Raw genomic sequence first — 27,344 nt, 5'->3', positions numbered from 1 at the left:
AAAGTTCTTAAGAGGAAAAACAAAATAGCCTCTTCCTTCACCATGTGCAACCTTCTAATACTGCTCTTTCCTCTTCTCTTTATTACAAAGATTCCAGCAGGAGGGAGTCCTACTCCCTGCCTGTTAATTTCTGAAGATACTTCAGTTTGGCTTGTGACCAGTATCTGATCCATTTGCTACCAATGCATACTGAATTGACACACCCAGTGACTTGTTTTCAGCCTTCATCCTACTTTATATATTTACAGTATTTGACACCATCTTCTTGAATTTTTCCTTACTTCTAGTTGAGTGAGGTAGTAGAAGTCCGGTAATGCCTACAGTGGTCTCCAACAACAGCAAAAATCTTCTGTGTCCTATATAATTTTTCAACATATCACAGTCATTTGTATGGGCAAAAATGAAATTTATTTACTAAGCGTCAATGCTGGGTTTTAATATAACAGATATTCACTTTTGTACATTTTAACATTCGTGAAAATATCCAGGAATTTAGCTACCATGTAAACTGAGAGATAATGAACTAGTCCAGTTTGGACCTTCATTAACAGGTGTTTGCTATTTCAGGAAATTACATCTTCAATGATATCAGGTCTTGTAGTACGTGTGTACTGTGCATATACATCATGGCTCTGCCAGTCTATGAGCACTATGAGTCTATCTCACAGTCCTGAGATTTCTAGGTATGTTAATATATGCATGTATATACGTATCTACCTGCATATATGTATGTATACACATAAAAACCTATATAAGCACATACATATATATTCAACCCTTGTGTTAAGATGAAAATATAAAATAAACCAATAATGTTCAGTTTAATGTTTAATTTATTGCTCAAATATGAACTTCCTCATTATAACTAAGTACAAGCATCTGATAACTCCATTATATCATTTAATGTAGACCTATCTGAAACATTTACATATTCAACTAGGTATTTGATGAACATTTATTTCTTCTTTATATTAAGGGTGGACATTATATTTTATGTTTGTGAAATTATATGTATAAGAAGGCTATACTATCTATGACTCTTATTCAACAATAGTAGAAAGGGGCATTATAAAATATTTCTTATATTGGTTCTGATAAGACTGGGAACCGACGCTTTATAGCTCCATGCTTCTAGTGGGCTTCCTCTGTGACTGGCTTGGCTTTCCTATACTCTCTACCTGAAAAACTTCTACTGGCAATCAGGAACCCTTCCTTCCATGCTCATATGTCCTCCTGTACCTAACATTATGAAAGCATTTATCAGATAGTATTCCAGCTGCTTATCCACTGCTCCCCATTCTAGACTGCAAGCTCCCAGACAATGGGATCTTGTCTTACTGTTTTTGTTTTGTTCTGTTTTGTTTGTGTAAATACAGGATCTAGCCTGTTGGCACATAGTTTGTTCTTAAAAAATGCTTATAGAATGAATGAATCCACCTGAGTGGAGGCTACCAAAACACTTTCTGGGAATGGCAAAATGAATTAAGTCAATTCTCATTCAAATTTGTCAAAAAACTACATGAAATTCTAACTGGTAAAGCAGATAAAATCAAGCCAATCCTTTTTAGTGGAGGTGGATGGCTCTGAGTCTTATCAGTCTGTCTTGATGTCAACTCTTGAGGGCCTATGAACTCAGTCCAACTCTCTCAGGCACCTCAGCGATACTCCAGTTTGAAAAACATTGCACTGGATAATTCTCATCAGAGTGACCTCTACCCTAATGATTTTAGGATTTGTCACTTAATTTGGGGTTAAAAATCCCCAAAAGTCTTTTTTATTCTATACTCATATGATGAAATGTCCAAAAATAGTTCCCTTGAATATAAGAGCTATTTTCTCTGGAAGCATTTTCTTCTTCTTCTTCTTCTTCTTCTTCTTCTTCTTCTTCTTCTTCTTCGCAAGAAACAAAAATGAATGCTGTATATTTTTAATACTATTATTACATGACATTATACACTTTTGGAAAAGTATTATTCTGAAATATCATTATGTACTGAAAAGCCCGATTAAGAGTTTCATTACAATTATATACTATAGTTTGTATATAAAGGAAGTATCTTCTTTATTACTCTTGAAAAATGTATGAAGTAGTCCAATCCATCACAGGTATTATTATTACCTCTCATAGCTGACTCAGCCCAATAGCTGATACCCTTAACCCCCTTCCAGACCCATCCCTGCACTTGCTACCTTTGATGCCCACATACTTTCCTCACAATATGCCTCATGTTCCTGTGCTTTGCAATCCAGTAACTGTCCTCAAAATATTTTCTTTCTGTCTCCCATTTCTTCAGGTTTCCCACATGCAACTAGCTAATCTAATACTATTATATGATCATAGATAATAAATATTTGTTGAATAAATGCCTTATTAAAGTATTTGCAGATTACTGTGGTAATGTGTAAGTAAAATGTAAGTAAAATGTAAGGAAGACTTCATTAAGAAACAGAGACTTTGGGGCGCCTGGGTGGCTCAGTCGGTTAAGCGCCCGACTTCAGCTCAGGTCACGATCTCACGGTCCGTGAGTTCGAGCCCCACATCAGGCTCTGGGCTGATGGTTCAGAGCCTGGAGGCTGCTTCTGATTCTGTGTCTCCCTCTCTCTCTGACCCTCCCCCGTTCATGCTCTGTCTCTCTCTGTCCCAAAAATAAATAAACGCTAAAAAAAAAAATTAAAAAAAAAAAAAAAGAAACAGAGACTTTAATCCAAAGGGATGGGAAGAAGAGGAGTAACCTTTGGCAAGCACATATTATGTACCTAGTACTGGGTTAGTCTCTTCATATATGCTGTTTTTATTTTTTTTTATTATAAAACTTTTTAACATTTATTCATTTTCTTTTGAGAGACAGAGAGAGACAGTATGAGTGGGGAAAGGCCAGAGAGAGAGGGAGACATAGAATTCAAAGCAGGCTCCAGGTTCTGAGCTGTCAGTACAGAGCCTGATGTAGGGCTCAACCCCATTAACAGTGACATCATGATCTGAGCCAATGTCAGACACTTAATGGACTGAGCCACCTAGGCGCCTCATATGCTGCTTTGCTGTTTTATTTTTAAAAAATCACAAGAGCCTACCTTTCACCATTTTACAGAAAAAATAAATGAAATCTTAATAACTAAGTATCTTGCCAAAATATAGCAAGTAAGTGGCACAGACGAAAACCAAACCCAGGTCTGTCTAAGTCCAAAGTCAGAGCTCTTCACCTATCAGATCACATCTTAAAAAAATGAGTGGCAGCTTTGGGAACATGGGGGAAGCCATGACAGTACACAGGAGTGGAGAACTGGCATTGCTTTCTTTAGGCAAACTTCACTTTTTCCTTGATGATATATGGGAAATGTGGTCCGGAGACCATTTTTTTCCAGAGACTATTTCATCCTCTACTAATGTGAATCACATAAATTTTCTCCTGTTTCAGTTCTCTTAAACTCTTACCTAAAATAGTGATTATCTAAATTGCATAGGTTAACTTTATTATTTTCAAGTGATATAGTAATGGCATTAAATAAGTCAAATGTTGCATCCTAGAAATTCTACCTTCATGGTCATAATCAGCATATCCAAATACTCACTGGTTTGATTATTATGGATTAAATCTCATCAGTAAAGCAACTACTCTTAACAATCCTATTTACTTATTTATTTGTTCATCCATTCTTCTATTTCACCAAGTTGAAATTTAATTTGCTGTTGGTGTACATATTTTAAAGTTTGAAAGAGTGAGATTTTATTCTATTGTTTACCAATAAGAACATATTTGGTTTAAGTACATGGCTCACCCATTGTAAGAAACTCATAAAGATAAATATCTATAAAGAAATATTTCACTTTCTTCCCTCTTACTTAATAACGAAAGTTAGGAGTATCTGACATGAAAAATTCAACTGGTTTAAGAGCAGCTAACTTTTTTTGAGTATATTTCTAAGAGTTTCACATGCATTATCTCCCTAGATCCTCAAATTAAAAATAAATAAATAAAACAATGTAAGGAGGGGTAATATCATCCTTACAGAGGAGGAGAGTCAGGCTTGAGGCTTTGTGTGAGGTTTGTAGAACCAGGAAGGATATATTGCTCCATTGCCCTGCTCTTAACTGCTCAGAGTTTGACAGGCAGGGTCTGTAGGACAGAATTTACTTCTAAAGCAATTGTTCCTCTTGGCAGAGGAGGATTCCTTAATCGGTCAGGGAGCAAACATCTGCAGGAGGCATTTTTGATATCTGATCTCCTCTTAAAAACAAAAAAGAAAAGATGCGGTTTACCCTGAATTTTAAAAATTCAACACACTGAGGTTATCTTTTTTTAAGTTTATTTATTTACTTTGAGAGAAAGAGAGAGAGAGAGAATGAACTGGGAGGGGCAGGAAGGGAGGGAGGGAGGGAGGAGAGAGAGAGAGAGAGAGAGAGAGAGAGAGAATCTCAAGCAGGCTCCAAACTGCCAGCATGAGACCCGATAAGGGGCTCGAACTCACAAACTGAAAGATCATGCCCTGAGCTGAAATCTAGAGTCTGACACTTAACTGACTGAAACACTCATGAGCCCCCACATTGAGGTTATCTTTCCCAAGCCATTCCCTTAGAATTACTTTCACATCTTCTGTAAATCCTTCCATGGCAGAATCCAGGAAACTTATTTATAATAAAAATTAGTGGCAATTAAGTGGAGGGGACATTAGGAGAACTTTTGGATCAAAGAACCTTTTGAGAATCTGATTAAAGTTATGGACCCTATCAAGAAAATGCACACTGTACACATACTTGTCAGATTTCCTTGAAGTTTCCAACTTTATAAGATATTGGGGACACAGAAGTATTTTCCAACGTAGATATTATTCAAGAGAAAGAGTTTTGAACATGACATTTCAGGAGATGCCTCTTCTATATAATTTGAACATAAACTAAGCTCTGGCTGTCTCAAACTGCAATTATGAGTTAAGAAAGAAAGAGAGTTTATACCCATGAAGTTAACATGTAGAGACTTTACATTCTGGAAATGTGTTATGTGTTATGAAACGCTTTTCCTACAGTCTGTTTTCTTGGTTAAAAGATAAATAGTCTTTAGTATCTCTTAGTATAAAAAGAGAGAACTATGAATTGTTTGCACTGGCAAAATTGTTCTATTTCATTTTATAGCATTTCCAATGAAGTGAATTTCGTCTCTGAGATATAGGACGTTTGCAAAGCAACCACTTGTGGTTTTTTGGCAGTCAAGATAGATGCACTTTAGTAATTGTGATTTTTCAGAAAATAAGAGTCTTAAGCAGCTCTTACCTCATCAGAACCAGATCCAAAAATCAGCAAGTCAAAAGGAATTGCTGCCACCATGTCGATCAGGAACCAGCCTTTGAAGTAATGTATTGCTATTTTGGCCGGGTCACTTACCACTTCTTCATTCTGATTTACATATGTGGTTCTGAAGTTTATTAAAATATCTATGATGAACATAATATCCACAATCAAGTCCACCACATTCAAAGGGCTACAAGAGTAGCCGCATTCTCGTCTTTTCTGTTCTTCTCTGTCATTGAGGAGAAAGGCTGCAGAGTAGGGCGTGAATATAGCAGTGTATATGACCAACAGCAGAATAAGCCAGTCCCAGACTGCCTTGAAGGGGCTGTAGTGCAGTATTGTAAACTTGTTGATACGTGGTGTCTGGAGTTTATATTCTGGCAGGACATCTGCTCCTAAAGAGAGAACCTGAACACAGAAGAGAACATTACACAGTATATAAAAATGTCATTATGTGACCTCTTAACCTATAAAAATATGAAGGTAATTATACGTCAAAATCGATTAGGAAGAATGCATGTAATTGTGAAGTGTGTAAGTAAGAAAAACACGTACATTGAAACGAACCCAAATACCCCCCCCACTATGTGGTATATTTGACCCCAGAAAACTCCATTGGTATTTCTTGATAAACATGATTTGCACTGAAAAGTAATGGATATTGTCACTCTGATAGCAAGGAATGGTTACGGGTTCCTTTGGAACATACTACTACTCAAATAAAAACACATACCCGTTTTTAGAAAATCATAAAATCAGACTGATACACGAGTAATTCAGTTTTCAAGCCTTAGAAAGGATCGTCTGTAATGAATAGAAACAGCCTACTTGGATCCAGATTCATATTTAATTTACATATATTTAATTTATAATTAAACCCTGATAAATTAAACTCAACTCATTGAAATCTTTAATTACAATTTTTCCACCTGCAATCTGTTTTTAACCTTGGCGGGGGGGGGGGGGGTGCGGAAAACACAAGAGATTAAAATAAACACAAAGGAGTCTTTTTCCTAAAAGGTTGAGAGAATATTTTATAACCTGGGACAAATGTACTTTCACCCAAACTCCTCCATCACATGTAGAGAATCATGAAAAGACAATGGTGCAAAGAGATGTTCAGAATATCGATCTGGAAATGTTGCAAGATTAGTATCACCAAGGGGTACGTAAACCCTGAGATTTGTTCTACATAACAAGACACTGGGTAAAATAAAATAGCTCATCTTTTAGAGTCTTGATTGATCTGAAAAAATGAGAGCTCAATTTGAATCATAACCCAGTAGAAAATTTCATGAGTTGGTAATTTTTTTAACTTTTTAAATGTTTTATTTTTGAGAGAGAGAGAGGGATAGAGTGTGAGTGGGGGAGGGGCAGAGAGAGAGAGAGAGAGAGAGAGAGAGAGAGAGAGAGACAGAATCCAAAGCAGGCTCCAGGCTCTGAGCTGTCAGCACAGAGCCTGATATGGGGCTTAAACTCACAGACTGCAAGATCATGACCTGAGCTGAAGTCAGACACTTAACCAATGGAGTTACCCAGGTGCCCCCATGAGTTGGTAATTTTAGACTAAGTTTCAAGAATAAAGCTCAAAACAAAAAGGTTACCTAGCTACCTAGAAAATGTAATTAGTCTAAATATATGGGTTTACAAAAAATAAAAAAAATTGATGACTCCACAAATGGCACATAAAGACATGTTTTAAGGGAGCAGTGAGTTATAATCTTGTATTATGAATATCCCACCTATACACAATGGCCCTATTTCAGAGTTAATTTCACTAAATAAATTTTCTTAGGCTAGATTCTTGCAAATACAGCTAATATATGCTCATCTTTGCAGTATGAACCTCAGACAATCTCCTATTGGTTAGAGAGTATTATTTCTGCGTTCTTGATAATTCTATCCCTGTAGGTTTTAACTTGATTATAACAATATCTTAGGCAAATTTCATTCTTAAATCTTATTTTCATTGTCACATCTCACATTATATAATGTGTCATTATATATAATGTGACATGTCATCTGTCATTATATAATGTCCTTTTCTAAAAACAAAACAAAACAAAGCAAAACAAAAAAAGCAGGGAAGATTCGGAGTGTAAGAAGTAAAACCCAAAACCTTATTTTGCCTCTCAAAGTCATCTAAAACATGGACCTATTATATCTTTCCAGTTCCCTCTCTCAGTAGATTCTTTTATGCACTCTGACAAGTCTTGGTTAAAATTTTTGAACTGTGGAGATCTTACCAAATCCCTAAATTCACAAATATCTCTCATTAAAAAAGGGTATATAGTTATTCAAAGAGAATGCCCAAAAAGTCATTTTTAAAGAAAGGGATATTTGTCTAAGTTTGTTTCCTGCTTAAGTGACATGCCCCTGATACCAACCTCCCACAGAGGGCAGTTTGAATACTTGTTTTAGCAGAAGTCTAAGTTAGACTGCATTCAGCACAATGGAGCATCCCCTGAGAAGTGAAAACTGTGGATGGAGCCCTTTCCATCCCACACATGCAAGCATTCTTTTAACAGTTAGATAACCACTGTGCTAAGAGCTGGAGACTGAGACCTTGGGAAGATACTGTCCTAGACAGTGCAGAGTCTACGGTCTACTGGGAGAAAAAGACATGCAGGAAAATGGGAACCCTGCTGAGGTCCACTTGGTTCATTTCTGGGGTTGGTGGTGGTGCTGATGAAAGGGGTCTCTAAAGAGGACTTTGAGGGAAGGATGTCACTTGAACTAAGACTTCACGTGGGAAGAAGAAAAGAATGCAGCTGGGGAATGAGGATACTGGCAAGGGAAGAATAGTACAGGTAGAGGAAACAGAATGAACAAAGGTAGGGAAGCATGGAATAATCTGTTGTGTGTTGAGGAATTACAAGCTGCCTTATGCTGCTGATGGATAAAAGGCAAGGGAAGCTGTGGTGGGGATGGCAGTACCGAGAGACAGTGACAGGCTGTGGAAGATCTAATGTGATAGGGATATCTAGCTTTCTCCTATAGGTCAGTTTCTCACACTTGAATAAAGTACAGACTCCTTTTAAGGGAAAGATACTTGTTACAGGATCTCAATGGTAACGGCTATTATTTTTATTTATAGTGTTAAGGAAATACATGCAAAAGTAAAACAAAGTTAAAACTCCTTATGTTTATATCTCTTAATATGACTGTTGTGGGTTGAACTGTGAATCCCAGAAAGGTATGTTGAAGTCCTAACCTCCAGTACCTGTGAATATGACCTTAGTTGAAAAGAGGGTCCTTGTAGATGTAATCAAGGGAAGATGAAGTCATCTTGGATTGGGGTGGGCCTTGATGCGATAACTGTTATCCTTATAAAAAGAGGGAAAGTTTGGGGCAGAGATGCAAAGAAACAGAGGGATGATGCCATGTGACAATGGGGGAAGATATAGCTGCAAGCCAAGAAACACAAGGAATGGTGGTAGCCACTAGGACCTGGAAGAAAAGCCTGGAACATATTCTCTCCCAGAGCCTCCAGGAGGAACCAACCTTGTCAACATCTTGATTTTGAACTTCGAGCCCCCAGAATTGTGAGACAATAACTTCTGTTGTTTTAAGAAATCCATTTTATTTTGCTATGGCAGTCCTAGAATACTAATACAATGACAAAAAATGACAATAGATGAATTACAAAATATTTGCAAACCAATGAATTCAAACTATCATCACTAATTGAATATTTGACACATCTGTAAGTCAAAAACTGTTGACATTTGGCTACTGTGTGGGGTTTGATCTAAGGGGTAAAATATTTTTCTCTATTCTTAACCTCAATGCCTTTATATCAGGTATGTTGTCAAAATACTTCAAAGATTGGAGTCCTAGGTGGCTCAGTCAAGTGTCCAATGCTTGATTTCGGCTCAGGTCATAATCTCATGGTTGTGAGATTGAGTCCCATGTTGTGCTCCACACTGGCAGCAAAGAGCCTGTTTGGGATTCTCTTTCTCTCTCTCTGTGTATCTCTCTCTCTCTTTGCTCCTCCCCCCTCTCAAAATAAATAAATAAATGAACAAAATAACACTTCAAAGTTTTACTGTTATTTTAGGGTAATCTGATCTAACTCTTAATTCAAATTTTTCTCCTACTGGGCTTCAAAATCCCATTTAAATCATGTTCCTTCATACTGTATAAAAGTCTTTGTTTACCTGAAGTTCAGTTTTGCTTTGGGGCATTATTAAATTTTAAATTTAGTGATTATCTACTCAAATGATTTTTGGAACTGGCTTCAGAAAGTTAATCCATTTGTTATATTTCAATATACCTATTGATAGCTAACCATTGAAATTTGTTAAATATAGCAATGGAATGTGTTTTGACAATGCATTTGCAGTAATTGGTATGGTACCAAATTATATGGTATAAGTTCTTTTGATTTCTGCATGGGTATGCCTGTGTTATATAATCATTCAATTCTCTCATGAATTCTACTAGCCAATCACTTCAAAACTTTTATTTATAGAGCATATTTTAGCACCATGAGGTCTCATTATAAATCCAAATGTGGTCATAGGCACTGAAGTGAGGTAGCACTCTGTTATTAAGTGATTATCTTACTGAGTCAGATTATTTTGTTGTTTTGAGCTTTCACCAACATACACACATTTTTAAGATTTTCTGGAGGAACTTATGGCTGTTTGAGAATATTCTTTTCTGTGAATATTGGTTTAAGAATTGTTAAAGGTTACCATACAGAGAAGGCAAGGTGACCAAATTTAGTTTTAGATAAATGCATCTGGCAATGGAAAGTGGGAGAAACCAGAGGGGGCAGGATTAGAGGCTTGGAGATAAATTAGGACTTTGGTATGGAAGAAAGATAGACAAATGCAGAGAGATCAGGAAAGCCTGTATTAAGGAAAGGTGGCAGAGATTGAGAAAAGGACACTTTTGAGAAATAAATGCATCTTCAGATAAGGATGAGGAGTAAGGAAACATTTGTTTCTTTGTGGTTTCAATGAGTTTTATTATAGCCTATCACAGTAATATAAATCTATGAAGGCTAACCCATTTATGGAATAAGGCAAAGAGTTCTAGACTTTACTTATTTTATTTTCAAATTTTATTTAAATTCTAGTTAGTTAATCTACAGTGTAATATTTGTTTCAGGAGCAGAATTTAGTAATTCATCACTTACATATAACCCCAGGGCTCAACACAAGTGTCCTCCTTAATCCCTATCACCCTTTTAGCCCATCCCCCACCCACCTCCCCTTCATCAGCCCTCAGTTTGTACTCTATAGTTAAGATTAAGAGTCTCTTATGGTTTGCATTCCTTTTTTCCCCTCTGACCTTATGTTCATCTGTTCTACTTCTTAAATTTCACATATAAGTGAAACCATATGATACTTGTCTTTCTCTAACCGACTTATTCTGCTTAGCATAATACACTCTAGCTCCAACCATGTTGTTGCAAATGACAAGATTTCATTCTTTTCATGGCAGAGTACTATTCCATTGTGGATATATATATATATATATATATATATATATATATATATATAATTTGGGATTCTCATATATATGTGTGTGTATATATATATGATATATATATATATGTGTATCTATCTATCTATATATATATTCTTCTTTATCCATTCATTAGTTGATGGACTTTAAATGTGAAGATCTGGGTTTAAATTCCAGATACATTTTTTTCTTGTAATTAATTTAATCTCTCTGGATCTATGCTTTTTTGTTTTGTCTTGTGTTTTCATCTGTGTAATGGAGATAGAATCTTTGCTCAAATCACCTCTCTATACGGAGTTACCATATCACATTAGGTAATTTCTATAAAAGTAGCTGATAAAATGGGAAGTATTTACATAAAGTAATTTCATTGTTGTTTAGAATTCTAGGCTTACTTGTTTATATCTTGATTCAGACAAATCAACTATAACCAAAACATTTATGGACCAATTGGAGAAAGTTGAACATTGACTAGACATTGATAATATTAAGGAAATGTTTAGTTAACTATTCACTGGAACACACTAAACCAAAACATAGTGGCTTATAGAGTGGCTCTCTATGGCTGAGACATTTAGGCTGGGCTCAGTTGGGCCATTCTTCTGCTCCATAACAGTGTCAACTGGGGTCACTCAATGATGTTTAGGTGTGGCTGAGCTTGTGTAGAGAATCCAGAAAGTCTTAACTGATATTTCTAGTACCTTGGTGGGGATAGTTGTAAGGCTGGCCTCATGACAGATGCTGGAACAGCTGGGTGGCTCTTTTTTCTAGATAAATATATAGGTAAATATAATCTAAAGACATATATCTATATTTACTTATCTAGATATAGAGAGACTTTTTATATATATACAGTTTTTATAGAAACTGTGTACATATATACAGTTATATAGAGAAATATATAATATAAAGGCTCTGTGTGTATGTATATATATATATGCATATGTGTGTATATATATACATATACATATACATAGATACAGTTTTTATAAAAATTATATATAATTTCTTCATATAGTCCCTTTTCATGGCACTTTTCCCTATGGTCTCTGCAGCAGGGTAGTAATATGTCAATGTGGAGATTCAGTTCTCCCAAGAGAGAAATAGAAACATCCAGCCCTCTTAAAGTCAAGGTCTAGGTATAGTACAGCATCATTTTTGCCATATTCTATTAACCAAAGCAGTCACAGGCCAGCCTGGATTCAAGAATATGGAGGAGTAGCCTTTACCTTTTGATAGAAGAATAGCATAGATCCAGAAAGAAGGAATAAATTATGGCCATCTTGGAAACAAACTGTCACAGGAATTATTGACAATTGTTTTTAGGTGTGATGATATTGTAGTTATTTTTTACTAGTATTTACTTTTTAGGGGTACATAGTGAAATACTTTATGGATAAAGTGCATTTGGGAGTTTGCTTTAATATATGGAATAACTGTGGTGCATACATTCCAAGACTCAGGGTGGATGCCTGAAACTACAGATGGTACTGAACTCAATAGATATATATATATACACACACATATATAATGTTTTTCCCTATACATGCACTCTTATGATAAAGTTTAACTTATAAATTGGGCACAGTAAGAGATCAACAGCAGTAACAATAAAATAGAACAATTGTAACGATATGCTGTAATAAAAGTTATGTGAATGTGGTCTCTCTCTTTCTCAAAATATCTTATTGTATTTCACTGACCTTCTTGTAAGGAAGTAATAACATGTCTATGTGATTAGATGAAGTGAGATGTATGTATAGGTATTGTGACATAACATTAGGCTACCATTGGTCTTTTGTGATAAACAGACGATCAGACGGAGGGTCATCTGCCTCCAAATTATGGCTGACCATGGGTAACTGAAACTGAAGAAAGCAAAGCTTCAGAAAGTGGGGGTGATTGTAATCCAGAGAGGTGGAATGGAAGGCAGAGAGAAAGTCTGGTTACATGTAGCAACGTTAGCCATATGTTGACTATTACTGAAATTGGGGGGTGGGCATATAGTATTCCTTTTATTTTCATAATAGTCCACCTTTTTTCACAATAATAAAAAAAGGAATTTTAGAAGTTCAGCCAGAAAAGCCTAAGATAATTTGAGGATGTAGTTTCCTGATGGAAAAAAAAGAACTGGGTCTGCACAAATCACAAGGGCTCACTCTTATCAGAAATGAGTTGGTTCCTTGCTGGGTAAGCTTGGATTGCTGTTTTTACAACAGAATGTTTAATGTGCTCTCTGCACATCTCATTCATATTATGTCGGCCTCCATCCATCCACACAGACTACACACAATGCCAACTTTGGCAGCCTTGAAATGTTTGCCTTTAAAGTCCCGTCAAATTGGTGGCTCAGACAAATCATGTTACAAGAAGACAGTTGAACATGCTAAGTCTGCAGATGCTCATTCCTGTGAGTATACTTGGCTACTTTGTTCATTAAGTTAGATTAAAAAATACAGCCACATCTCAGAGACCCATTAGGTCAGACCTTGTCTTGAAATACTTTTACTTTATTAACAATTCATATTCAAACTTCAAGCTTTCATTCTGGATTGGCATATGTATGCTTTTGCATTTTTCCTCCTTAATGCTGCCACTAAACACAATGTTTATGTTAGTTAATGTCATTTTGGTAAACATTGGCATTGTATAATCCTTTTATAATCCATTTCTAGGAAATAATTGATATTGAGAAATCAAACGGTTTAATTTCTTTTTTGTTTAAAAAACATGACAATCAAACATGATGGGAATGCAAGCTGGTGCAGCCACTCTGGAAAACAGTATGGAGGTTCCTCAAAAAACTAAAAATAGAACTACCCTAGACTCAGCAATTGCACTACTAGGCATTTATCCACAGGATACAGGTGTGCTGTTTCGAAGGGACACATGCACCCCCATGTTTATGGCAGCACTATCAACAATAGCCAAAGTATGGAAAGAGCCCAAATGTCCATCGATGGATGAATGGATAAAGAAGATGTGGCATGTATATATATACAATGGAGTATTACTCGGCAATCAAAAAGAATGAATTCTTGCCATGTGCAACTACGTGGATGGAACTGGAGGGTATTATGCTAAGTAAAATTAGTCAGTCAGATAAAGACAAAAATCATATGACTTCACTCATATGAGGACTTTAAGAGAAAAAACAGATGAACATAAGGGAAGGGAAACAAAAATAATATAAAAACAGGGAGGGGCACAAAACAGAAGAGACTCATAAATATGGAGAACAAACTGAGGGTTACTGGAGTGGTTGTGGGAGGGGGGATGGGCTAAATGGGTAAGGGGCACAAAGGAATCTACTCCTGAAATCATTGTTGCACTATTTGCTAACTAATTTGGATGTAAATTTTAAAAAATAAAAAATAGGGGCGCCTGGGTGGCTCAGTCGGTTAAGCGTCCGACTTCGGCTCAGGTCATGATCTCGCGGTCCGTGGGTTCGAGCCCCGCGTCGGGCTCTGTGCTGACAGCTCAGAGCCTGGAGCCTGTTTCAGATTCTGTGTCTCCCTCTTTCTCTGACCCTCCCCTGTTCATGCTCTCTCTCTCTCTGTCTCAAAAATAAATAAACATTAAAAAAAATTTTTTTAAATAAAAAATAAAATAAAAATAAAATAAAATAAAATAACAGAAAAAAACATGACAGTAAGAGTTCTTTCATTAATTACAGTCTCCATTTGCCTCCTTGCAGAAAACTGTGAGTTTAAAATTTCAGTACAGGGGCGCCTGGGAAGTTTGCTTGGTTAAGCTTCTGGCTCTTTATTTTGGCTTAGGTGGTGATATCACAGTTTGTGAGTTGGAGCCCTGTGTCAGCTCTGCGCGCGCTCTCTCTCTCCTTCTCTCTCTGCCCTTCTCTCTTTCCACCCCCCCCCCCAAAAAAAAGAAAAATAAAATAATATAATGTCACTTCATACTTCTTTGGAAATAGGATAAATATATAAATCATAAGTCACAAGTAAGTTAATACTAATCATGAAAGTGCTTTAGAGCCATTATGTTGGAAATGGCATAGTAGGCAGGCAAATATTTGTTTTAAAACTGTGAATAGGATTCTAAGGTGCCAGTGATTGAATAGACAAAGGCTGCTACACAATCTAGTACGTTTCCTTAAGACAGCCAACTTCTCCCACACATTTGAGAAATAACATACTTTAGAAACATAAAACATGATTAATTGAACTATTATAAGGCTTCTCTTTTAAGAGTGAAAGAAAAAAGGGAAAAAACCTCTCACTATATAAAAAGGGGAACTCCATGGTCTCCAGAAAGACACTTCTATTTTCTCTTTCCTGAAACCACCAATTAAATGTACAGTTTAACACAGACTAAAATATGGTTTTCTTTACCAAATTCAGTTTTTCTTCTTGCTTGCACATTGCTATTTGTTTAACCTGTAACAATTCAGTGTTATATAAAACCAAAATCTTTATACAAAATAGCACTATTTATTCAATGAAGATCTACTGCGAGAATTGTGTGCGAATACCAGGATTAATAACTACTCTTCTCTTTTGAAAAGTGCAATAGGGAACGATTAAGCTTTCCAAAAGATTATACAGTACTTTTGGCAGCTGTTAAACGCCATGCTGAGGTGTTGGTAGAAACTGCTCATCTGTTATTTATCCTTTACTTGGGACTTGCAGTTAACTAATAGGCTAGCTGTATTTTTATCTATCGGAAAAAGTAGTAACAAAATGAATCAGAGAGATAAGATAGCATCAGGAAAGATTTAAATTCCCCTGGCTTTTCAGTGGATGATTTAACAAGTCCAGCAAAATCTGAGTAATTTTCCTTAAAACAGGCAGCCCCACTGATGATCACCCAAATATTTAAATTAAAAGATGCAAAAGATTCACACAATAAAGTCTGTCACATCGGAAGCTTTTTGAACAAATAAAATATAGGACTTAGGTAGTAGAAACACTGCAGCTGTTCATAACCAAATAATTTTCTAAGGCTTAGGTTAAAGTAGACATCTTACAATTTGTGCCTGTGTGTGCATGTATATGTTTGCAGGTATATCTGGCTGAGTCGGAAGACAGTACAATTTTGTAAAAATCAGAGTCATGTAGGCTCATTTAATGTTAGGATTAGTGTTTTGTTTTGTATGTAATATATATGCTAGTACAAAAAATATCTGCTGCTCAAATTTTGTGACCCAATATGAGAAATAGTTTAGATAATATCTTAAGCATTCATAATATTCATAAATTACTGGAAACATATGTCTATTAAAAAATTACAGGTTCTTTCAGAGCCATAAACTCTTAACTCTCACACCAATGGCCAGCTGGACACGGCCTTTGGTTTTGACACCCCACTTCTGTGCCAGGCCGATCTGGGGAGCTCGTGGTATCACCTTATTGCTGATACCAGATGCTCTCTGGCCTGTTTGCTTCCTTGCCTCCTCTCTCTTTCTTTTCTTGTGGAAAATTCACACATGCACTCTTCTCTCCATTTCTTTTATCTATATTTTTAAGTGGATCTGATTTAAGGAAAAGGAGCACGTAGCACACTAGTTTGTAAGTAAACCTTTCACAAATGCTTTTCAAAAGCACAGATAACTAAGAAACAGACTTACAGATGGGAAAGGGAGATACAGAGTTTAGCTAGGATACCTGGAGGTAGACGTTCCAGGTGCCAATAGGAGAAGATGCCTGCCTGGAAGATAGAAAGTCTAGGATAGAACCCCCAAGTGGGGTGGAGCTCAACATTTCATCCTAGATAGGCAATGGTTGAGGTTCTGGAACGTGGATTCATTTGCCAAGAGAGTATAAAAAGAGAGAGAATATACTGAGAATAACTGAAATGTGGGAAAAAGAAAAAGGGCATAGCCAGAATTTCTGGGGCTTAGCATGGTGACTGGAATACATACATAGTAAGTATGCCAAAGAGTGGGCATGTCTGTAGCTCAGAGAGAGAGAGAGAGAGAGAGAGAAAGAGAAAGAGAAAGGGAATGGAGATGGCAATATGGAAAATACGTGAGAGAAAGGATTATGGTAGACAGCTGCTGTGCACCAAAATTTGTTGTTCTTCCTTCCATAGAATAGAGTTGTTGCTGCTAGAACATGTCTGCTTAGCCCCAAATGACATTCCCAATCCTATTTGAATCTAGGTATGTGTATGTGTCTGATGAAGAGCACTTCTTGGCTGAAGCTTCCAAGAAGCAGGTGTATCTTTTCCTGCTCTCTCTTTTTCCTTCCATTTGGTAAGCACAGATGTTTCCGAGGCCTTGAGTCCTTAAATCCAGTGGAATGGTGGAGCCTCAAATTTAGGAAACTTTGTCACCAAATTACAAAGGGAAAGAAAATCACTCATTGCACAGGAATATTGGCTTCTGCTATTGCTTGAGCATGAAACATAATACTGGGTAAGGTACAGTAATATGGGTGTTTATTAGTTCCAGCAGCTAGCATTACCCTACTACTTGGATCTTTTCCTGGGAATATGCTGCAGAGATTAACATGGACTCCCGACAGATAACTCCTACACATTTTATCAATGCTTTGTCTTTGAGAAAGAGGGCAGTTAATACTGAATATCTTTCACGTTAGTTACCAGGCTCAGTACTGAATTATAGCATTCAATTCTCTCAACAGCTCTTTTAGATAAGCATAATTATCTCCATTTTTATAGGGTAAGAAACTGAGTCAGAGAGACTGAATAACTTATTTGAGTTCTCAGAGCCAACTATAATATTATCAATCATAATATTCTCTAACTTTATTGAATGCCTATTATTTACTGAAAATGATATGGGCAGTTATCTCATTTAAATGTCACAATTGTAGGTATTTATTGTGGGCAGAACTGCATCCCCAACCAAAAGATATGCTCAAATCTTAACATCCAATACCTGTGCATGTGACTTTATTTGGATACAGGGTCTTTGCAGATATTATCAATCAAGTTAAGATGAGTTCACACTGGATTGAAATGGGGCCTAATCCAATGTGACATGTGTCTTTGTAAGTAGAGGGAATAGACACAGAAGCAGATCCACAGGAGAATGTCATGTGGTAATGGGAGGCAGAGATTGGAGTGATGTATCTATACACCAAGGAACACCAAGACTGCCAGCAACACAGAAGCTAAGAGAAAGGCACGGAACAGATTTTTCCTTAGAGGAGAGAGAGAACATTCTTCTGCTGCTAACACCTTGATTTCATTTTGAGCCTTCAGAACAGTAAGTGAATAAATATCTATTGTTTGAAGCCACCTAGTTAGTGGCAATTTGTATGACAGCCCAGAAAACTAAGACAGTGCTATTGTCTTTTTCACTCTACAGATGTGACTACTGAGGTTAACTAACTTCCCAAAGCTGTCTGGTTCCACAGTGTCTGTTTTCTTATCTAAGCAGTATACCAATATTCAACATATTTTTTTAAGGGAATAAAGTCTGTGTTTTTTGACCAGAAATTCTGTTTCCAGAAGAAGAAATTCTTTTCTTTTTTTTTAATGTTTTTTTTAAATTTATTTTTAAGAGAGAGAGAGAGAGAGAGAGAAAATATGAATATGAGCTGGGCACGGGAAGAGAGAGAGGGAGACAGAATCCACCAATCAGACTCCAGTCTCTGAGCTGTCAGCACAGAGCCCAACGCGGGGCTCGAACCCGTGAACCACGAGATCATGCCCTGAGCCAAAGTCAGACACCCAACTGACTGAGCCACCCAGGCGCCCCAAAGAAATTATTTTCTAAGGGTCTGTGTGAATGTTTTCATAGTTATCAAATACTTTCTAAAATCCTAATCACCTGTGACAAAATAGTAAAGAGACTCATGTAGAACCACTTCTTGTCAAGAGCCTAAATGCCACTTGTTTGGATGGATATACACGTGTAGGACATTGAAAAAACAAACAAACAAACAAACAAACAAACAAACAAACAGAAATGTTAGATGGCCATGATGGCACCAAAAATAAAAACAAAGATAATTTCCATTAATTAGTAATCCATAATCTGTCAAATATTGCTGAACAGGACAGACTCTGGACTGAAATAGCCCTGTTACATATCCCAGCTCTGCCATGGCCATTTCATTTTGAGCCTTCAGAACAGTAAGTGAATAAATATCTATTGTTTGAAGATAGATAGATAAAAACTCACCCTGAGGGAGCACTTGGGTGGCTCAGTTGGTTAAGTGTCCAAACTCTTGGCTTTGGCTCAGGTCATGATCTCATGGTTTTGGCATAGGGCCTGCTTGGGATTCTCTCTCTCCCGCTCTCTCTACCTCTCCCTCACTAGTGCTGTCTCTGTCTCTCTCAAAATAAATAAATAAACCTAACAAAAAATAAAAAATAAAAATAAAAATAAAAATAAAAGATCTCCCTGAGTATTAGATTCCTTAGTAGCAAATTAGGACAGCAATATCTTCCTCACAGGAAACTGTACAATAAGTACAGTACACAACAAATATATAAATTTCCACAAATAATTCCCGTCTCACCATAAACACCAAATAAGTGTTATCATTATAATTTTCAGTGTTTTTAGCTTGAACAACTCAAAATTTAATTATAGATAACATTCAATGCCAAATGTAGTTATTGACTGAACCAAGTTCTCTGAGGTGACCCTTGGAGAAGTCAATTATGCAAAGACAGAGACAGAAGACAGATGGTTCGGTTTCTTGATTGCATGTGTTTGCTGGTAAGATAGCAATTTTTCTTTGTTTATGAACAACTCAATTATGCTATATTGACCCATGGGCCAGGTCTAAAGTGGTGATTTAGGAAATCATCTGTTTTTTAAAAGACCTCAAACACTTTGAAAGGACCCAGTTCAAACAAATGATAGGATATTTTTTTTCTCATAAAAGGATGTGTCCTAGACATAGAAAACATCTAGTTGATTTGGTTGGAATGCTTTCACAAAGAACTGAACATCTGATGGGTGGTTGGTGAAAATTACTCTTGAATATCTTTGAAGAGTGTATGGATTTCTCTATTTTGCTGCAAATAATGGAATGCTATTTCTTTAATATGAATTCAGTAAGTATTTATGGAATCCCTGTCAGTTTTTAAACTTGATTATTCTTCCCAAGGATCCTACAGAAATGATATACACCACAAAATCAGTACGATGATCTCTGAAATTCTATAATTCTGTTCTTTTTTTTTTTTACCTAACAGGTTGTTTACCCTGTTACACTAAATCAGTGTGATTTTACTGCGTCTGCATCATCTGCAGGTCAAGGATCAAGGTATTTAAGGGAAGAAATTGGAAACCCTCTCCACAAAAATTTCAGGATGATGGGGAAATGTAAATGTGTATGTACGTGTGTGAATAGCACAGTGAATTATCCTGAGATGTATAGGTGGGCTTTTGTGAACTCCTTGAAATTATCTAAAAAATATGAGATAGGTGGTGCTATTTATATCTCAGGCAATATGTGTACATGTCTTTTATCAGAGTTTCAGGCATCTATGACCTACAAGTATTTATAAACTCCCTGACTTAGGTCATGAACTTTTATGGGTCTCTGAATCTCTTAGGAACACAAACACATTTAGAACCATCAAGTGAAAGAAGGAGACGCAAAGAGAGAGGCAAGAAAAGTAAGAACAGGAAATGTTTAGAGAAAAAAATGAAGCAGAAGGTGATGGCGGTGGCACTAACAGGAAACGTGCTCAAAGTTACAGTGAAGACAAGGATGATATCTTGACTGAAGCACAGTTGAGCTGTTTCTCTATTATTGATAGAAATTTTCTGAGTGTTTACAGGGTGAATGGTCTGTTAATTCTCAAGCCTGTGTTTTGCTTTTAAATAACTTGGTTTCAAGGACAGTTTCTTATTCCTGCTAAATTTTCAAATGAAGAATGTCTTCCTGTCCCAGATGAGTACATTCAGTTACTAAGCGGCCTTAGCAAGTGTGACATTGCTACCAAATTTGTAGTTGAGAGTCTTACTTGGTTGGGCCAGGGCTGTTGATGAAGCGGTACTCTCAGGCTGCCTTGTTAAGACAGGCAGGCGCCGGTGACGTGGCGCTAGCCCCTGCCTTGCTGAACCCCCGAGAGTGAAGGCAGCTGCAGCAGTCCTTTGCTCCCTGACCGGGGCATTCTCCGGCTCCCAGCCTAAAGGTGGCCGACATGTGTAGACAAAGCACTCACCTACTGTCTTCCTGAAGCCAATGGGCTTGTACAGTCAAGACATTTTCTCTGCTGCCTTTCTGAAGACTGCGAGCATGCCCTGCCCCCTACACTCTACAGCCGCCTTGTTAAAGCCAGTGGGTATGCACAAGCCACACAGAGGACTCCCCTTGATCTCGCCTGGCGCTGGTGGCCAGTGGGTATGCACAAGCCACACAGAGGACTCTCCTTGATCTCGCCTGGCCCTGGTGGCCAAAGGGGATGGTGTTCCTGAGCTCCACAGCAATGTAACAATTGGAAAGACAGTTCTTAGCAGGCCACCATCCCCAGGGTACTGCACAGACAGTAGACTGAAATACAAACCCCATCTTCCTGCGAAATATGCCTATTTACTTAGCCTGGAGCTTCCACCTGAGGGACAGTCTTCACGTTTTCCCACATATCTAAAAGCTAAAGAGGTGCTCCCAAGGAACATAAACAGGGAGACACCGTTCTTATACACTGCCTTGGCCTCATTACCACTTGACATGACCTCCCAGAAAGGAGCTGATATGCTTGTCTGGAGCCCCTATTTTTACAACTGTCATCCAGGGGACATGCCCAGATTTCTTGGTCTGGAGGCTAGCAGGGATTATGATTGCAGCCCCACAGGATTGTGTATATTCTTATACTTCAAAAGCTGCTATCTGTGGCTCAGGCTTCCAATCAACCTGAAACTAGGTGCTCAATGAGATTCCTCCCCTTGGATCACTGGCAGGTGTTGAAACACCCTCAGTACAACAGAGGTGTATCAAGAATAAATCAAGTGCTTTAGAAGACCACAAAGGTTTGAAAGACAAGCTGAGGGAAAGATTGAATGAGAAGTTTCATTACCTGCACGAGGCCACTCCTTTGAGACTGAGGGACATAGCTGTTTTGCTACATAGAAATACATAGAAACAAACACAGAGAGTCCAGCAAAATGAGGAAATGGAGAAATATGTTCCAAAAAAAAAAAAAAAAAAGAACAAGATAAAACCTCAGAGAAGTAATCTACCTGACAAAGAATTCAAAGTAGTGGTCATAAAGATGTTCAGCAAACTCGGGAGAAGAATGGATGAATACAGTGAGAACTTCAGCAAAGAGACAATATAATAAAGTATCAAACAGAAGTCATTAGATAAAGAATGCAGTAACTGAAGTAAAAATACCATGGAAGTGCTCAACAGTAGACTGGATGGAGAAGATACGCAGATAAGTTAGCTGGAAAAAGAAACAATGCAACTCACCCAGACACAGCAAGGAAAAGAAAAAAGAATTTTAAAAAATGAAGATAATAAGTGATCTATAAGACAATAGCAAGTAAAATAAAATTCACATTGTCAGGGTTCAAGAAGCAGGAGAGATAAAGGGACATAAAACTTATTTGAAGAAATAATGGTTGAGAAGTCCCCTAACCCAAGGAAGGAAACAAACATTCAGGTCCAGGAAACACAGAGTTCTAAATAAGATGAGCTCAAAGAGATTCACACCAAGACATTACAATTCAAATGTCAAAAGTTAAAGAATCTTAAAAACATCAAGAGAAAAATTATTACATACAGAGAAAACCCTCTACGGTTACAGCAGATTTCTCAGCAGAAACTTTGCAGGCTAGAAGGGAATGAAATGACAGGTTCAAACTTCTGAAAAGAGGAGTGCCTGGGTGGCTCAGCCAATTAAGCATCTGACTCTTGGTTTCTGCTCACATCGTGATCTCATGGTTCATGAGTTCGAGTCCCACATGGGGCTCTGTGCTGACAGCACTGAGCCTGCTTGGGATTTTCTCCCTCTCTCTCTCTCTCTCTCTCTCTGCCCTTCTCCTGCTCTCTCTCTCAAAATAAATAAGTATACTTAAGAAAAAAAAATAACAAAAACACAGTTCTGGAAAGAAAAACAGCCACCATGACAAAAAACTTCCAAACAAGAGTACTCCACTTGGCAAGGTTATCATTCAGAATTGAAGAAGAGATAGAGTTTTTCCAGACCAATAAAAGCTAAAGAAGCTCATCCCTACTAAAAAAGCTGGAGGTACCATGCTCCATGATTTCAAACTATCCTACAAAATTGTGGTAATCAAAACAGTTTAGTATTGTCATAAAAACCGGCACATAGGCCAATGGAACAGAAGAGAAATAAACCCATGTATATGTGGCCAATTAATTTGTGACAAAAGTCAAGAATATATATACAGAGTAGGAAAAGACAGCCTTCTCAATAAATGGTGGTGGAAAAACTAGATTGCTACACATAAAAGAATTAAACTGGACCACTATCTTATATCACATACAAAAATTAACTCAAAATGGATTAAAGACTTGAAAGTAAGACCTGACACCATACAACTCTTAGGAGAAGATATAGATGAGAAGCTCCTTGATGTTGGTCTTACTGATGTTTTTTTGGGTTCTGACTCCAAAAGCTAGGGAAACAAAAGAAAAAGTAAAAAAAAAAAAAAAATGGAACAACATCAAACTAAAAAGCTTCTGTACAGCAAAGAAAACCATCAGCAAAATTAAAAAGCAATCTACTGAAAGGGAGAAGATACTGCACATCATCTATCCAATAAGGGGTTAATATCCAAAATGTATAAAAAACTCATACATCTCAATAAAAAAATAAACAAACAAAAAATGCAAAAAGACAATGTGATTGAAAAATGGCCAGAGAATCTGACTGGACATCTTTCCAAACAAGACATACAGGTGGGCAACAGTCACATGAAACGATGCTTAACATCATTAGTCATCAGGGAGTGCCGTTCAAAGCCATAATGAAATATCACCTTACCCTTGTCAGAATGGCTAGGATCAAAACACAAGAAACAACAAGTGTTGGTGAGGATGCGGAGAAAAGGGAGCCCTCATGCACTGTTGGTGGGAATGCAAACTGGTACAGCCACTGTGGAAAACAGTATGGAGTTTCCTCAAATGTATGGAGTGATCTAGCAGTTCTACTTCTGTGTATTTATTCACAGAAAATGAAAACACTGATTCCACAAAATATATGCGCCCCTATAGTCATTGTAGCATTCGTTACAATAGGCAAGATATGGAAGCAACCTAAGGTGTCCATCAATGGTTGAATGGATAGAGAAGGTGTGGTGGATCTCCACAGTGGAATATTACTCACCTATAAAACAAGAAGTAAGTATTTCCATTTGTGACAACATGAATGAGCCTGATGGTTTATGCTAAGTAAAATAAGTCACATAGAAAAACAAAAAGGACATGATTTCATTGATATGCAGAATCCAAAAAACAAACCAACAGATGAAACCAAACCACACCCAGGCCATAGATACACAGAACAGATTGGTGGTTGCCTGAGGGAAAGGGGATGTGGTGGCAAATGGAGGAAGGGTATCAACTGAAGTACAAGCTTCCAGTTATAAAGTAAGTAAGTCATGGGGATGTAGTGCGCAGCATGGAGAAAAAGTCAATAATACTGTATTAATTTTGTAAGGTAACTGATCTAGACTCACAGTGGTGATCATTTCACAATATACACAAATGTCCAATCACTATGTTGTGCACCTGAAATTAACATAATATTGTAGGTCAAGTATAACTCAAATAAAATGGTAAAATATCTTGCCTTCATGGAGTTTACCTCGCAAGGAAAGTTTCAAAAATACTAAAATAAGCCTGGAAAATGGATATAGTAAAAATGGGTAACTTGTAGTTTTCACAGAAATTGTTTAAAAATAAGACCCCTAAGCAGGTCATGTAGGTCTCTTGTGTGCAGATATTAGATAATATTGAAGGCATATCTTACTTTTACTGTTATGACTACTGTTTGGTATACTAATCAGTTGTAGTGTACATAATTATACTCTTTGTGTAAATGCACAAATCTACTATGAGTCTACAAAACCTTGGGTCTAAAAGTGTAGAACAATATGCTTTGTTTTAATATCTTCGAGAATAAAATTTTAGACAAATAGCACTCTCCCTTTTATACCAAGAATAAAATCAATTTTTAGAAATATAATTGCTATTGACACTAGGTCATAAGGTTATAAACCATTGTTTTAAAGGTATTTTTTCAGTAAAGGTACAACAAAAAAGGGCACACATATGGTGGTTAAACTAAATTTAGAATGGTTTGGTGTTAAAAGAGAAATTTCTATCTAAGTTGGATTGTTGTTTAATAGAGCATTCTTGGAGATTAAATTTTTTTAAAGAAATATGACATTCTTGCATATTTAAAAGACTTGATGTAGAAGCAAAATTTTGTACCAGGGATTCATTATCTTCCTATTTTTGTGCATCTTCTTGCAAGGATCGCTTCTTAGGAGGTAATTTATCCTGATTCTAAGTAGTCCTGAATTCCATTTTGCCTGATATTATACTCTATATCTCATTAGAAATTCTTTTACTTTTACACTAAAAAAAATTTCTAATATTTCTGACTCCTCTCCATGAATCTGATAATGTCTGTCTGAAACAAAACGTATTATGCATGTGACACAGGACAAATAGAAATCAAGCCAGTTTATGCCTCCTGATGATAAGTATCGCTCTCTCTACCACCTTTATCCTAACAAATGTGTAACAATATGATCATGACCATGCTTCCTTCTCTTTGATTTCTTTATTCTTTCAGATTTTACATCTTACTGAGTGAAAAAATAAATGCCAGTTTCTTTTCAAATACAGCTAAAAACTGTTAAATTTATTCTCGTTTAAGTCATGCATCAATAGCAAAAGACGTGTATAACTTCCTTTGAGACCGTTTGTCAAATTTTACGTAGAAAACAGAATCAGTGTTCTTTCACATAACTCATTTCATAAATAACCCTTCTTAGTAATTTTGCCTTTTTGATATTTTAAACCTCGCATATATAGAATAGGCAGTGGACTCCATTTATTATTGGAATCTAAGTCGGTAGTTCCCCCACTCTTGGATTTTATAATCTGGTAAAATTAAAAAAGAATTGGAGCACATAACAAGGTTGCCAAGTATTTCTCTAATTCACTACAAATGTAAGGAAAAGCAACCGTCTTTCTTTATCCTCAACATTTCATAAAAGAATGTTAATATAAGGGCAAACTCTTAGAAAAAAAGGCTATTATTTTAAATCAGTAAATTCAGCTTTATGAAATTTTGTTACACTGTTTCATCTTTCTCATTTTGTTGTGGACAGTATAAACTTCAAGCAAGCATTGCTCTGCAGGCCAGAGTTTAGAAAAAATTATCATGCAAATTGGCTCAATTAGAAAATACATGGGTTGAATTAAGTGATCTCTAAAGTCCTTTCCAGCCCTAACATAGTCTAAGTTTCTGATTGTTACTGCATTTTTTGTACTGTAAATTACTCTGCTAGTTGGGAGTGGTTATTGTGTTGGTGATATTCTATTCAAACTCTATCATAAAAGGAAAGAATTCCAATACATGACTGCAATTTTTAAGCATAAGATGTATCCTATACACTTATTAGATAGGCAATGGCAGGACTTCATAGAGGCAGACCACTGAGTGCTAAGATTTCTGCCCAAGTGTATTTTGTGTTAATTGAAATGTCCTAGAGTGAAAGCTGCCTCAGATTAATTATTTTGGTCACAAGGATATTATTCTGTACAGGGACAATTCAGTTAGTCCTGCTGAGTAATGGTGTGTACTGTATTCTTGAGGGTGCACGTAGGAGCTGACTATAGCTAACTACGTATATTAGTATTATACATTGACCCCCAAACCCACTAAGTACCATGCAAGTGTGCATCCTACTATGCAGTCATGCATCTCTTTCTTTTTCATCTTTTTTCTACGCATTTTTAAGCAGCTATGGATCCAGAAAAGGCATCTATTTTCCTAGAAGATAGACTGGCCACCATTCAATTATTTGTCCAATCCATCTTCAATATTTGCTTTTATAGAGTGTTCCTTTGAACTAAACTCAACCTCTGAAAGTAATCAGACTTTACCCAGCATGGCAAGAAATCAAACTTAACATCTCAGTAGTGTGTTGTCTTATCTTTCTGTTTAATTGAATGCACCTTTTTCCTTGCCACTATAAGTTCAGTGGTTAGGGGGTAAGCTTATAAATGTGATGCAAATGAGTGTATAAATATAGTAGCGTGTGTGTGTGTGTGTGTGTGTGTGTGTGTGCGCGCGCTCATGTATCAATGTTGGTATGTTGGCTAGAGTCCTAAAATAGCAAGAGAGAGACACTACAGGTTAAATATGGTAGGAAGCTTTGGTTGGCAATATCATATCATGAAAGAAAGCTTAGAAGACATCAAAACCACATTGCTGTGACTTACTATACATGCTGTATAGTCACGTTTCATGGTGACTAGTTTAGGTTCCGTATTCAATTTAAGGACTGGCAATGGGCTTAAAGTAATGGGTGCTCAGCCAGAATACTCAAAATTATCTAATGTCTAGGAAATTTGCAACAATTTAACTGGCATTAGCATCATAAATAAGTTGTGGAATGAAGAGAGGTGATTCTAATATATTAAAT

At 36.8% G+C, this 27,344-nt stretch overlaps 1 protein-coding gene across 3 annotated transcripts in view; it reads right to left on the bottom strand.

The window, feature by feature from the left end:
• KCNH7 (potassium voltage-gated channel subfamily H member 7) overlaps positions 1 to 27,344 on the bottom strand; it is a 477,468-nt gene that overhangs the window by 66,281 nt on the left and 383,843 nt on the right. For all 3 annotated transcript variants that reach the window (XM_060621108.3, XM_060621109.3, XM_060621110.3), the window contains one exon: positions 5,267 to 5,692. In XM_060621108.3, coding sequence (XP_060477091.1) covers positions 5,267 to 5,692 — 426 coding nt within the window. The remainder of the gene's footprint in view (positions 1 to 5,266; positions 5,693 to 27,344) is intronic.

This window comes from Panthera onca, chromosome C1, assembly GCF_046562875.1.
Source record: "Panthera onca isolate mPanOnc1 chromosome C1, mPanOnc1 haplotype 2, whole genome shotgun sequence".
Lineage (NCBI taxonomy): Eukaryota > Metazoa > Chordata > Mammalia > Carnivora > Felidae > Panthera > Panthera onca.
The sequence above is the reverse complement of the archived record's forward strand: the minus strand, read 5'-3'. Positions and strand labels throughout refer to the sequence as shown.